At 31.8% G+C, this 15,593-nt stretch overlaps 1 protein-coding gene and 1 long non-coding RNA gene across 2 annotated transcripts; one reads left to right on the forward strand and one right to left on the reverse strand.

Moving 5' to 3' along the window:
* Nucleotides 1-1,183: 1,183 nt before the first annotated feature.
* Nucleotides 1,184-3,540, reverse strand: LOC139517814 (piggyBac transposable element-derived protein 4-like). Its single transcript, XM_071309260.1, has 2 exons — nucleotides 2,834-3,540; nucleotides 1,184-2,225 (listed from the first exon to the last, which is right to left on the reverse strand). The coding sequence occupies exons 1-2, from the start codon at nucleotides 3,240-3,242 to the stop codon at nucleotides 1,423-1,425; spliced, it is 1,212 nt and encodes a 403-aa protein (XP_071165361.1). The 5' UTR covers nucleotides 3,243-3,540; the 3' UTR covers nucleotides 1,184-1,422.
* Nucleotides 2,219-13,835, forward strand: LOC139517815 (uncharacterized). Its single transcript, XR_011663210.1, has 2 exons — nucleotides 2,219-2,627; nucleotides 13,088-13,835. It is a non-coding gene; the product is annotated as an uncharacterized lncRNA (long non-coding RNA).
* Nucleotides 13,836-15,593: the final 1,758 nt, after the last annotated feature.

Here is a 15,593-nt window from a genome sequence, read left to right on the forward strand (position 1 = left end):
CTATTTTAAAACTGGGTAAAAGTACGCCAAATTGTTTTATATATGGCGAGCTAGGACGTTTGTCAATGCTTGTGTTTAGATAACTAAAATAAAATACTGGTTAAAAATTGTAACTAATAAACCACTTATTGTGTATGATATCCAGTGCTCCAGCTAGAAATTTAAAGGGGCAGGGTGCCAGAGGAGGGCAGGGCAATTTTTAGTATAGGAAAAGGCACTACTCATTTTTTTGTCTACGTTTCTGTGTGTATCTATCTCGGCTTTTATCACCAGTTCAAATTTTTATTTTACTGCATATGTTGACAATAATGATTATCTATATATTGTTACTCAGAGATGTAAATAATGGTAAAAATAATAGGGTTTACAATGGTCGTGATCTATTGTGTTGTATTGGTTTAAACTGTGTGTGGTATCAGCAGTCCGGTATAAACATAATTATAATTAGATGTACTAGAAATAAAAACTACAATAAAAGATCAATTTATTCAAAGCTGGTTTGTTTTTATACAGTATTGTGAGAAACTTACTATGTACAGAATTATAAGATTAAATTTTTGTTTTGAAAATTACGTAGATTATAACTATAACTCACATTTTTTCACAAAGCTACGTAGTGGTACTGAAGTTAAATGTTGAAGATGAGTACCATTTTACTTTAGTGTGTCCTGTGTATAAATTTGTACGGCTGCAATTTTAATTAATCTATTACTGTTCGTGGCCAAATGTGACACAACTTAGGCAATTCGTATCAAACAAAATCTAGATCTTTAGTGGGGAAATTGTGCAAGTATTTGAAATCTGTCTAACAGACAAAATCACATCTAATTAGTTGATTTTTGTCTTTTGTAATATTTCATAATATTGTCTAAATATGTGTGCGGTACTATAGCATGTAACGACTGCTTTGCAAAGAAAAAAATCATTCATTCGTTTATTCAATAACTCTATACAAAGTGAATTGACAATTCCAGTCATATTGACGTATTTGTAGATTTTTTATCAAATTTAATTTTATCATTTTATAATTACAATAGAAACTTCAAATAGCAAAACTGATCAGCAAGACAAAATCTACAAATACGTCAATATGACTGGAATTGTCAATTAGATGTGATTTTGTCTGTTAGACAGATTTCAAATACTTGCACAATTTCCCCACTAAAGATCTTTATTTTTTTTATGTTTTTTACTTACCAGGCAACAGTAACGTCACGTTACAGTCGTTTTCCCGCAAAGCATAAATACGCGACGTTATTCACTTGGAAATGCACTAGCACGTATGTAAATGTGTGTGTATGGGCCGAAACTGACAATTAAAGCTTTGCTTAAATATTGATTTGTTAATTTGAAACTGTACCTTTTCATATTATAATGATGCTGTCCACCCATCAAAGGATTTAATCGTGTATTTTTGTTTAATCAAATATTAATTGCACCAAAGTTGATGTGAATTGTTTCATTGACTGTTGATGATGATGATGTGGTTACCTCAATCAATGACTCATTGGAAGCCACAACATTAACTGGTTTCTTGTCCATCCAAACAACGCCCACCATATTGTCTGTTTGTCTTCTTACAAACTGGCCAGTTTGCATCCTCGGGGCGTTCTTTAAATCTTGTGGAAAGCCTTTTCTGTTCTGTCGAATGGTTCCACATCCATATATTCCATTGCTTAACAGATCTTGCAATAATGGTATTGAGGTAAAGTAACTGTCAAAATACAAATGATGGTTTTTATGATGTAGATCTTCAGCCAATTTCTCCACAACACGATGTCCTAAACCCTTTGTACTATCAACAGCCGTCTCCTTTCCCATATAAATACCAAACTTGTGACAATATCCAGATTTACTATCGCACCTCATCCACACTTTGAATCCCCATTTGGTGGGTTTTGATGGTATATACTGTTTGGCTACCGATCTTCCTTTATAAGCCACCATAGCTTCATCAATGGCTTGGTTTTTATTTGGGTTGTATCGTGCTGCGAAGTTTTGGAGAGATGAATCAATAAGAGGGCGTATCTTGTGGAGCTTATCGTGCCCAGGTTGGTCTACAGGGACATCAGTTTCTATATCATTACAATGGATATATTGGTTGAGCTTTTCATACCGTTTTACTGACATGACTTCTTTAAACCCCTGATTCCCTAAATACTTATTATTGGACCAGTAAAAGGAATAATCAGGAAGCTGGTTTATTCCCATTAATATCTGCATCCCTGAAAAAATATACGTGAAATACTAATTCCAGTTTCAACATAAATTACCAAATAAAGTACATGTTGCGTATTAAAATAATACAGCATTTACTTTTCTTTTCAGAATTTTTCAGATCTTTATTTACCGTGACAACAATGTACAACAATGTACAGTTAAAACAAAATGCGCACTATGTGACCTTTCTTATTTTAGGAATTTTGTTTTGGTATTGACAGGTGCCCGTCATGTGACACACATTTTTTTGACGTCATTTTACGTCCTTGACATTTTTGTTTTGTTTTTCTAACGTGTACATGTTGACGTTTTGTTTTAGTGTAATTGCATTAAAAACCGCATGTAAATGATTTTTATATTTCGCTAGTTTATTATCTTTGGAATGTATATGTTCTTCTTTAATTATGGTAAGTCTATTCAACTTTGCAAAGGTTTATGACGGCAAATTGAAGTGAATTTGGAATTTTTGCCTGTGTTTTTATGTACATAGTATGTGCAAATATTTAACCAGATATATATCTGGCAAACAGGATTTTCTGGTAAATTTTAACTCTGAAAGGTGTGGAATATAGTTTTAATTATTTTGAATAATATTAACTTATGAAAAAAGCACCTATAAAAGCCGAAATCTCATCCCGGGTGGTATCACTCCAGAGTGGGTCGGGGCCATTTTGAGCTGCATATTGATTTGTTTGGCTCACAATTTTCTCAAGCATATTATCGTCGAAGAAAAGCTTGAAATACTCAAGCTCACTGGCATTAGGGTTCAGATTGTGTGATGGACCAGTAATCTGAATAAAGGGGTCTATGTCAAGTTCTTCGTATGTTTCTCTCCAAACAAGTTCTGCATTTTCGGGAGCTGCATCGTCCTCGTCATTGGCCTCTTCATCTGATACCACGGGTGTATTGTCAGGGGAAACATGATCGACTTCAGCATTATAATTCTCCAGCCATTCATCCCCACTTGATAATTCATTGTCGTCACTGCCCTCATCAGAGTATAAGCTGTTTTGCTCAGACATGTCAGCGTCAGTGAAAAACGGCGGACATTTTGTTTCCGAAATATCTGCTACAGCTGTCGTCTGCTCCAAAAATATCGTACACTGAACATTATTCGATCATAAAATTTTATTAAAAACAAAGGGGAAGTTTTCAGCAACTCGTTTCTTTTTACAATTTCATTATTTTCGCCTTTAAATTAGAGTAATACCGATTTTACTGTGATGTGTAGAAATGTGTAATTGCGGGACAAAGGGGTATGTGTAAAAATGTGTAATCGCGTGGGAAAGGGGTATGTGTAAAATGTGTAGTTGCGTGGCAAGGTATTAAAGGGCGATAACTCAAATGAGGAGTCAACTGACGATTTTGACCACCTTGACGTATTTGTAAATCATGTGTTGTTGGTAGTTTAAGCTATTTAAAGCTTTTGCAAAACTAAAATCGAACGGAAAGGGTGAAAAATATAATACTAACAAGAAAACCAAAAGGAACTTCAACAACATGATGGAAAGACATAATTATTTAAAAAACAAAATATAATCTGAAGATTTATTCTAAATATTTGAAAGGGTTTAACTATTTTCCTATGCCTAAACTTGCAATACATCAAGGAGACATACACACGCTAAACAAAGCTGATCACAGCTCAACGCGATAGTATTGGCAAGTTCAAACATGAATGAAAGCTCTAGACAATACAGTTATTTCAAAACGTTGCTTGCTTTTGTTTATTTAGTCATAAATTTGATTTGCGATCAATATACATGAAGGTTGGTTAAAGCTCATATGCAATACATAGTGCACGACATGAAGAAGAAATGGAGACGAAACAAGCTTGATCAACCTTCCAACCTCACCAGCCAATACATTATTTGTTAAAACAGTTTTCTTATTTTATTATTGAGATTATAAAGGCCGTACTTTAACCTATAATGGTTTACTTTTTAAATTGTTATTTGTATGGAGAGTTGTCTCATTGGCACTCACACCACATCTTCCTACTAGTATATCTACATAAAAATGAGGAAGTGATTCACACCAGCCAGTAGTCAACACTTCGGTGTATCAATAATCAATAATAATTATCAATAATGTGGTAACTTTTTATAAATTTCCAAAACTTTGAATTTTTCGAAAAACCAAGGATTTTCTTATCCCAGGCATAGATTACCTTAGCCGTATTTGGCACAACTTTTTGGAATTTTGGTTCCTCAATGCTTTTCAACCTTGTCATTGTTTGGCTTTATAAATATTTTGATTGATTTAGAACTTCCGGTATTTAATGGAGCTATGATATGTGAAAAGTAACGGTTCATTGAAATCCACTATCATCTGCGTAATAAACATTCAGTTATTGATGAAAATATGAAATTGAAACATGTGGGGTATATTTTGACATCCTGAAGGTAACTTTCATTGAACATTGTAATCTATTTACTGTTTATAAACTAATCTGAAAATGCCGCCAAGGACCGACCCTAAGAAAAAAACAAACCATTCAATGAGGTATGTAGCAACTTTGCCGAGGCGTGATCGGGCATTGACAGTGATGCAAATAACCCGGCAAATGAAATCCTTGACTTATTGAAGGCCTCGACCTAGAATGTACAGGCACTCAACGAATCCGAGATGACAGCAGTAAAAGTTATGCAAATGTTGTTACCGGCCGTGAACGTACTCTCGAGTACAATGAATGAGGCCATGAATATAAAGTTAAAAAAGTCAGATATTGTAAGCTGCCACCGTGTTGGTATAAACTGGGTGTGGACTCCATTGATTACGGCTCTCTTGGAATCAGGAATCTTGAATAGGTCAGGCAGGGAAGACGCAATTCGCAACATGGATGGAAATTCATCAAACCGTGTTTCTAGTCAGGTTATTGTTACACCTCATTCTAGTTTTGTGAATTGTGATAATGGAGAAAATTCTATTGATGCAAGTGTGCGGAATACAAAAAAGTGAATCTGTAAAATCAAATAGATGCAATTCTGTTAAAGTTCTAGCTTTAAATGTGTGTAATCTGAAAAGCAAATTAAAATCTCCTGAATTGGAGGTGTTGTGTAATAGTTATGATATTTTGTGTTTCAGTGAGTAAACGCTTGATCAATAAGGTGTGATTAATATCAATAATTTTAAATCATTGCGGCCTCTTAATCTTAAAAATTCAAAACGTAAATCTGGGGGTATTATTGTGTTTGTTCGTGATTATTTATTTGAAAATGTTGAAGTGTTGAATAGTGCAAATGAAAATGTTTTGTGGTTCATACTTGATAATAGTATATTTGATTATGCTACTTTATTTGGGGCTGTTTATATTCCGCCTGACAGTAGTTATTATAGTAATATTGACATTTTCGATGTATTAGAAAGAGACTTAATTAAATACACAGCAGAGACGAGATGTAAAGTGTGTCTGCTTGGAGACTTTAATGCGCATACAGGAACTAAGACTGATTTTACTGAAATCAATGATTATGTTCTTAATTCTGTACAATTAAAAGATGTTATTAACTCTGTAAATTTAGAAACTTTAGGTATTGAAGTATCACGTCACAGTTTAGATTTGTCAGTTAATAATTATGGAAACAGACTATTGCAGTTGGGTCAAAATATTGAATTACTGATTGCTAATGGTAGACTTGGTAAAGACAAAGGTATAGGTGCTTTAACTTGTAAAAACACCACTATTGTTGATTACTATATTTTATCACCTGAACGTTTTCCTTATATATCAGAATTTAAAGTATTACCATTTGACCCAATGATAAGTGATGTTCACACTGCCTTGCATGTTAAAATATTGTGTAAATTGATTGATGTGGATAAATGTACGAACTCTGGTGAACCCAGCACTATTGTAAAAGCAGTCTGGGATAGCAAAAACCTTCAGTCTTTTAATGATTGTTTGAATGATGAAAATATTATATGTTTGAATGATAAATTGGATGCCATTGATATTGCAAGTCTAAATAAAGACTTCATTAACAGTTTAATTGAATAATGTAATAATATTAATATACAAGCTGCTTCTGAATGTGGTATGTTGAAAGAAAAAAATGTTGTAAACAATAATTGTAATAGAAATATTAAAAATTGTAAGGTTAATAAACCGTGGTTTAATCAAGAGTGTTATACTATAAGGAAGGATTATCATAAAGCCAAAAGTGATTAGATGTAGTAAAGCGTATAAGAAAGTTTGTACACACAATGTAACGAATATAGACAAACTTCATTGAATAGAAATCTTAGTCAAAGTGATCCTAAATCTTATTGGTCATTACTTAACAAATCAAGTAATGGAAAGACAAATGTACTAGAGAAGATATCACTTGAAAGTTTTCCTGATCATTTTAAGAAATTGAGTAATGTACGACATGATCGGGATGGTGATTTTACAGATGATATTGATTGTAATGCTGTAACTAATTTGAATGTTGAACTGAATTCTGTCATTACTGTAGACGATGTTGTCAAAGCAATTAAGTCATTGAAAAATAATAAATCAAGTGGTACAGATTTTATATTAAATGAATTTTTGAAAAATTCTTCTCAGAAAATGATTGATATATATGTAAAAATGTTTAACATTGTTTTTAAATCTGGTAAAATACCTGACCTATGGTCAGTTGGTATTATATGTCCAATTATAAAGGTAAAGGTGACATGGCGGACCCTGATAATTATAGGGGTATAGCTATTCTAAGCCGTTATGGTAAACTTTTTACAACTGTATTGAATAACAGATTAAATTGTTTCTTAGAAAAATGAATGTTCTCTGTGAAGAACAGGCAGGTTTTAGGAAAAAATATGGTACTTATGATCACATTTTAAATCTTCAATGATTAGTTGAGTTTTATTTGTATCGTAAAAAACATAGTATTGTGCATTTGTGGATTACCGTAAGGCATTTGACTCTGTTACTAGAATAGCATTATGGCTTAAATTGTTGCAAAACTGTGTTGATGCAAATATTATACATGCTATGTATGAAAATGCCAAATCCTGTGTTAGGCAAGGTTCAAAGTTATCTGAATATTTTCAAAGTAATATTGGTGTTCGCCAAGGCGAAAATCTGTCTCCTGTTCTTTTTTCACTGTTTTTAACTGACCTGGTAGAGTTTATTTCGAAAGCTTATGATGGTCTATCTGATGTATGTGATGCCATCCACCTAGTACTTGCTACTGTTGAAATATCTGTTTATTTAGATTATACTTGTTGTTATATGCTGATGACACAGTTATTTTAGCTGAATCCAAGGTAGAATTACAAACTGCTCTTAACGCAATTAACTTGTATTGTAAGACCTGGAATTTAGAAATTAATGCTTCAAAGAAAAAAGTTGTTATATTTAATAAACTTAAAAAAATTGACAAACCTGTATTTACTTTAAATGGTGAAATTTCAAATGTTGTAGATGACTTTGTGTATTTAGGTATAATTTTGATGTCAAATGGATCTTTTTCCAAAAATAGAATTAAATTGTTGGATCAGGGTAGAAAAGTAATGTATAGTATGTTGAGAAAATGTAGATCCTAAGATTTGCCTATTGATATCCTACTTACAATGTTTGATTCTACAATTCTTCTTTATGGTTGTGAAGTGTGGGGTTATGAGAATAATGCTCCTGTTGAATCTTTTTTTTTACAATTGTACAAAATTATACTTGGTGTTAAAAAATCTACTCCTAATTGTATTGCATACGGATAACTAGGTAGATATCCTACTGATATATTTATAAAGAGCAGAATGATAGGTATGTGGAAAAGGCTCATATATAATAAACAAGACAAGATATCTGCTATGTTGTACAAATTGTTGTTTAATATGCATAAGAAAGATTTGTCCATTCTAAGTGGATAACATATATTGAAAATATCTTGAATGATTGTGGTTTTTCTGAATATTGGATTGCACAAAATGTACCAAAATGTATAAATTTATCAAAACTTGTTAAACAAAGATTATGTGATCAATTTAAGAAGAATTGGGGTACAACTATTTTTAACTCACCAAAATGTCTTAACTACAGCATTGTTAAATATAATCATGGTTTAGAATATTATTTACTTAATTTACCAGATGATTTGAAAAAAACCTTATGCAATTTTAGATGTCTTAATCATCGACACCCTATTGAAAGGGGTCGCTTTTGGGGTATAGAACGTGACAACAGAATTTGTGACATATGTAATCAAAACCAACTAGGGGATGATTATCATTATTTATTTAATTGTACTTTTTTCAATAATGAAAGGAAATCTTTATTACCTTGTAATCTTATTACCTATCATAATACTGACAAATTTTATGAGTTATTTAATTCTGACTCTTATAATGTTGTTCCTTAAATTGCAATGTTTTGTCAAATTGTACTAGCTGCTGTTAATTAAACTAATATTGTTTCAACCATAAATATGTCCATTTGAAGTTTCCTTTAAATGCATTACTTTTTCAAATGTATATATATTAATAAATGTTTATAATGTTCACTGCATTACTTTGATACTTTTGTTATACTATGAATACTTATATAGTATTTGTTATTGTTCACATACCCCTGTTGGGGTCTTTGAGAAATAAAAAAAACTTGAAACTTGAAACTTGATATGAGTGTCACTGATGTCTTATGTAGACGAAATGCGCGTCTGGCGTACTAAATTATAATCCTGGTACTTTTGATAACTATTTACACCACTGGGTCGATGCCATTGCTGGTGCACGTTTCGTCACCGAGGGTATCACCAGCCCTGTAGTCAACACTTCGGTGTTGACATGAATATCAATAATGTGGTCACTTTTTATAAATTTCCTGTTTACAAAACTTTGGATTTTTCGAAAAACTAAGGATTTTCCTGTCCCAGGCATAGATTACCTTAGCCTTATTTGACACAACTTTTTGGAATTTTGGATCCTCAATGCTCTTCAACTTTGTCCTTGTTTAGCTTTATAAATATTTTGATATGAGTGTCACTGATGTCTTATGTAGACGAAATGCGCGTCTGGCGTACTAAATTATAATCCTGGTACTTTTGATAACTATTTACACCACTGGGTCGATGCCACTGCTGGCGAACGTTTCTTCACCGAGGGTATCACCAGCCCAGGAGTCAACACTTCAGTGTTGACATGAATATCAATAAGTCAAAAGTTAGCATAGGTCTCCGAAATGGTCTTATCGCACGATAACCAGTAGCGATAAGTCGATCTCGAACAGTTCTTGTTAAAAGGCTCCTGTATGGTCACCACTCTCGTTTTAGGGTTGTCTTGTATGCAATGGATTTCGTTCTGACCAACCTTCATTATGCTTGATTGTCCCAAGCAAATGGTATAGGGGGTCTTCATTATCTCGGAAGGTCTTTAACAGCGTTTACTGCCTGATTTTTATTCTCAAAAAGACTTATAGTGGAATGGTGATGACCAACAATACGTGCAGTTGTTACAGCGACATCCCTGCTTCTCTTATGCTGATAATCTGCCATCTTGCTGCAGTTAAGAGTTGTCAAGGACCCATTAGAAGGTGTCAATCACATAACTTTAAAAACTTGGTTATTTAAAGTGTTGAAAACAATGAGGATAAAAACATCTGTTTTGTTTACGGGTACAGTAGCTGCATGCGATACTTATTGATTAAACTTAATTTTAATTTGGTGTTGCAATACTTTTTTCCATGTGTATAGATCAAGTCACTGCTTTAGATGATTCAGGTCCAATCAAAAGAGCAAGAAAGGTAAATAGCAGAACACTGTTACAGCTTTTCTTTAAAAGCATGCAAAACAAAACTTTGATAGACTTGCTTGCTATGCTTGCTTGGATGTTTGCAAACAATAGGTAGGCAGAGTTTGATTCTGTTTTTTATATACTGTGACTTGATTGGACAATAAAAATTGACATGGAATGAAGTTAATGTTTATTGTCCAATCAAATTCCAGTAAATAGTAAACAGACTGAAACAGACTACCTACCCGTTGTTTACAAACACACAGACATACAGACATACAAACAAACATAGCAAGCAAGTTGATTAAAGGTTTGCTTTGCATGCTTTTATAAAAGACCTGTAATTAAAATTCAGGAGTAGATCTAGTATAATTTTACATCCCAAGTAAGAATAATATGAATAAACATCCTTAACATGAAACATTGGAATAAATATACTTAATATTAAAAATAGTAATAAATATCTGTAACATGGAACATTGGAAATTCAATGGAAATTGGAAAACAAAAATCCTCAACAGAAACAATTGGAATAAAAATCCAATAAATAAAACATGGCAATACATATCCTCAAATGGAAATATTGGAATACACAAAAAACTTAAAACAAATAACTTGAATATGGGGACAATTATCCTAATCATGTAAGCACTTTATCACTTTAAAGAAAAGTACTAAACAGTCTTTAGCTGTCTATTATACTGTTATACTGAATAAACCAAAACTATAAGCTTCATTCCTAAATTTTTATGCCTCTGTCGTAGCATTAATTTTGACCTTTGTCGGTCTGTACCCACGTCCAAAAGTTAGTTTCTGCTCTATAACTTTAGTTTACCTCAACCAAATGTTATCAAACTTATACACAATGCTTATTACCACAAAACACAGATCAAGTTTGAATTAAAGTATGTCACTTTAGCCGTTCTAGAGTTATGCCCTTTAAAATGAAAAAAAATGCTCACTTTTTGTTTCCCTTTCCTAACTTAAGTTTTCCTTAACCAAATGTTATGAAACTTATACATATCCCTTTTACCACAAAATTCAGATAAAGTACAAAATTTGGGTACTGTCACTTTTACTGTACTTCAGTTATGTTACTATATAACTTCATATGATATATTTTAGCAGAACCATCATCAGTGTCCCATGGACACATTTCCTATTTATGTTATTTACATGTATAAGTCCAAAATACAAGCATTTAAAGCCATTTACTGAAACACAATAAAAACAATGATTTGTTTAAAAAAATATAAGATTTATATCATTTAAATTGAAAAACATGAAGCTTAAATAATACAATTATTCATTGTTATTACACACTTTAAAACAAATGTATGTAGTAAAGAATTAAACTTTTATTGTTATTTCCTCCTTATATTTTGATATTATTTCAGACAAGTCCAGTTAAAGGTGTTCTATTGTTAAACCTAGACGATATATGTAGTCAGGAAACATGTAAAAGTGAGCAAGCTTGTTTGCGTCAAACTTCAGTTTCTTCTATTTGCAATTTCAAGTACATTTTTTTGCTTTAAAAAAATAGAACTATGTAACCCAGAATAAGTAAGTTGATATAAACTGTTTCTTATTAAACCCCATGCAACAAAGTTGCAGAAAGTATAATGTTTTGAGCCGTCCACCCTTCTGTCTGTCTGTTCTGTTTTTGTCATCGCAACTCCTCTGAAACCACACTACAAAATTTTATGGAACTTTTTAGTCAATCAGGACATGTTATGTAGATGTGCATATGGAAAGGAAATTATGATTAACTTTTTTTTCTAGGAGTTTTGCACCTTTGAACTCATTTGCCTCAATGTACATTTACAAATGCAAGTTTGTCATTACAACTCCTCTGAAACCACACAACAGAATTTCTTGAACATTTTTAGATAATAAGGACATAATATGTAGATGTGCATATGAACAGGAAATTAGAATTCATACTTTTTTTCTAGGAGTTATGCCCCTTTGAACTCATCTGCCTCAATAAACTACTGCCACAGTTTGTCATTGCAACTCCTCTGAAACAACACAGCAGAATTTCATCAAACTTAGATAATAAGGAATTAGTATATCAGTCAGGGATTTAACTCTATAGGGTTATTACAGAAAAATAACATACATTTGTTATTGAGGACTTAAAAATCCCTGTGATAACATACTTAGGTTACATATTTCAAAGGGACAATAAACATCATAAATTTAGTTCAAGTGTGTAAAATTTCTTTTGATATAACTTTTGTCTATATGTTATGTAAACTTAACTATTGAAAGATATAGCAGTTCATAGTTTGCAAATTTTGCATAGTACACCTATATGTTATTACAGAAAAAATATAACCTGTACTAACTTAAGGGTGTTATCACAGCTCCTCTATATCACTTCAAAGCATTTACTTAGACATACATCATGCTTATAATTACAATATATTTAAATTTATTGTAAGAAAATGAAATAATGACCCGAGCATGTAATGAGGTTCTGCGCAAGTTTCTTAGAAATTCCCAAGTGTCTTATATAATAAGTTACATCCCTTTAATAACTGAGCCTTGTTATCACAGCTAAGTGTATCCCTTAATAGCCTTGTCTCATTGATTTATCATGGTTAATCAAAAATGTATTAATTTAATTAAAACTAATAGTTACCAAGGCTATGCATTTAGTTTCTGCGCAAAGTCTCAAGAGTTCCCCAAAACCCACTATAAATGAAATAAATTTACAAATAACAAACATATGTTGTTACAGATTTAGAAAATTTAAGGGATACATAGTATCTGTAATAACACACACAAGTTATTTTCTGTAATAACCCTATAGAGTTATATCTCTTACTGTATGTAGATGTGCTTATGATTCATAATTTTTCTAGGAGTTATGCCCCTTTGAACTTATTTGCCTCAATATCATACTGCAAAATTTTCTTAACAACTCTTCTACTACCAAGCAACATAATATCATGAAAATCTAGAAAGAAAATATTGATTCATAATTTCCTGACGATATACACATTTACATAGTATGTAACTAAAATACACTTTTAGTTTTAAAGTATTACAAGAGGACTCATCAAGTTGATTTTTGTCAATGTACACAAAATGGTGAGCTTTTATGTGACAGCTTTAATGTTTAATTATTATTTTTTTATTTCAGAGCTTGGAAATCGAGAAAACTGTACTACTACATGTACTAAGGAAACAAGAATTACCATTTCAAATGTCCTGAAGACAGCTGCACAAGAGAATTCGCAACATTAACAGCAGTGAAGAGCGTGTCCTTATACAACATAGTCAATTCTTTGTTAAATGGTGTAAAAATGAAAATATTAGAAATAGCAAAAGGATTGTATGCAGATAAGATAATTTCAAATCAGCATAAAAAGTCTATATCTTTAGAACAAACTAATAATTCATTGGCACTTACTTCAGATAAAGTTTTTTAAATGGGATGGACATCAAAGTCAATAAATCAAGAGTCACCTTAAGTTAACAACTAAGGCAATATATTATACATGACTGAAACATTTTAAATGGAAAGGTGTTTGGTAACAAGGTAGATCCTTAAGTGGCTGCTGATGAGATGAGAAATTCCTTTTGATACAACATGTACAAAAAGGAGCATTTTAATCAGACCGACAAATGGTTTCAATTTTCTCCCGCCTTTGTCAGAAAGTGAAAAAGACTTAGTAGTTCTGAAAATTATGTTGCAGCAGAGGAAGAAGACAGGAAACAAAATATAAAATACTTTTGGGATCAAATAACAGTTAAAATGTGTTTAGTTTCAATTCATTTGTTAAAAGGAGGAGGTGCCCTAAGGTTTTTTTTTTGGCCAGTACAAATTAGATAGTTGTGTCTTTGTAAATATTGACTGCATTATTTATGAATAAAAACTTTATTTTGTCTGTGTCACTTTATGTTATTCCTCAAAATTTCAGTTGGCATTTCTTATCAATTCACCTTTATTGCCATGTGTACAGTCTCTTATATTCGTAAGATGACTTTTGTTTATCTCTTAAATCTATTTTGATGAAATGCTCATCAATTTTTTGTTTTTGTTTAAATAAGATATTGTTTAGCATTTATTTATACTTCAAATTTATTGCAACAAGCATACAAGTATTGATGTTGATTTGTGTCTAAAAATGACATGTAAGACCTTTATAGATCTCCAGATTAAATCCATATGTTTCCATGGTAACCATTTTCAATGCCAGATTAAAGTTGAACTTTAATTTTAGTCTGTATAATGCCATTTTAATTTTCGAATTGTTTTAATCTTGTGTTTTTTTCTAAATTTGCAGATTTTACAAATTTTTATAATATTTGCCCAAAGTATACCTGTTTCATAGTTGAAAAAGAGCAATTTTGAAGGTAAATTAGAATATCATGTTACCATGGCAACCATGGTCCATAGCAACAATATCAATATTATTTTTTTCATTTATACATAAAAGTGTATTAACTGACAAAGTTTGAAGCTTTTCTGCCACAACCTATATCTGGCATGGTTGATACATGTATTTACAGAGAATCCATGTACATATGTGTAAAGGAAAAAACAACAAACTTTTCTCTCTACCAATACTCTGTATATATTTCCGTCGACATGAAATTATGATAATGGCTCAATAGAGGAAATTGGTACTTATCAGGTTGAACAGTAGCATTGATTGTGTCTATAACTAACATTAACAAAAACAGAAAACAGCATTTAGAGACCTGCATATTGACAAATCAAAACAAGTAGGTAAGTGATGAAAATTCTTAAATATATACTTTGCACGCTAACAGCCTTTTTGCAGATTAAAACAAATGACAAAAGTAGTCACAGGTAGATATGATTTTAATATGGTGGATAATTTGTTTAGATACAGCTTTGCATTTCCTAGTCAAATTCGGATGGAGCATCTATATATATTCAATTATTTCATTTAAGCGTTCTTGTTATATGTATCGATATGCCATCATACCATTGAACTCTTTGTATTATAATCGTTTTCGTGATGAAAGACATTTGACGTATTCATGTATTCATCGTCTTTGATTAAACTATTGGTTGTGATAATGGGTAACATTTTCAAATAACAAAATTTGATCATGAAAATATTTACATAAAAAAACTATTAATATGTAAAAGTGCATGTATTAGAGGGTGTGGAATGTCAGACATTAAAATCTGCATTTCGATCGCATTCCAATTTATAGCATACAGGGAAAGTCTTTAATATAAGTCAAAACAGATATGTTTGTTAATAAAGGATATGAAGCGTATACCGCAGACTAATGAAACAATACGTAATCATACATATGTGGTCTACACACATCTCAAACAGGGTTGTATTTGAATACATTAAGCCGAGCTCTGAGTAACCCTCGAGTCTTAATTAACTTTTGAATACAGGTAAAACGTTATGGGATATTTAAACCCGCAAATCGAGACCAAATTAAAAAAAGATTAACAGTTCACATTAAAACAACATATAAACCTTCAATCTGAGCAACTCGAATTCCAACACAAGACTGTGTTATCTAAGGTGACCAGGAAAGGTGAGTTGAACCTGTATCACATGTAGCAATCATCGTGTGGCTAAATCATTTACACACCTAATGATGAGTAAAATTCAGTAGGTAACATTCGAGGAAAGGAGAACGGGATTGTG

The sequence above is a fragment of the Mytilus edulis genome, chromosome 3, assembly GCF_963676685.1.
Source record: "Mytilus edulis chromosome 3, xbMytEdul2.2, whole genome shotgun sequence".
Taxonomy (NCBI): Eukaryota; Metazoa; Mollusca; class Bivalvia; order Mytilida; family Mytilidae; genus Mytilus; species Mytilus edulis.

What these genes read in the sequence shown, in the direction of transcription:
- LOC139517814 (XM_071309260.1), bottom strand. Translation starts at nt 3,242, where the DNA reads ATGTCTGAGCAAAACAGCTTATACTCTGATGAGGGCAGTGACGACAAT. An exon ending in TGAGATTTCGGCTTTTATAG is followed by an intron (nt 2,226 to 2,833) that starts GTGCTTTTTTCA and finishes ATATTTTTTCAG; the next exon opens with GGATGCAGATATTAATGGGA.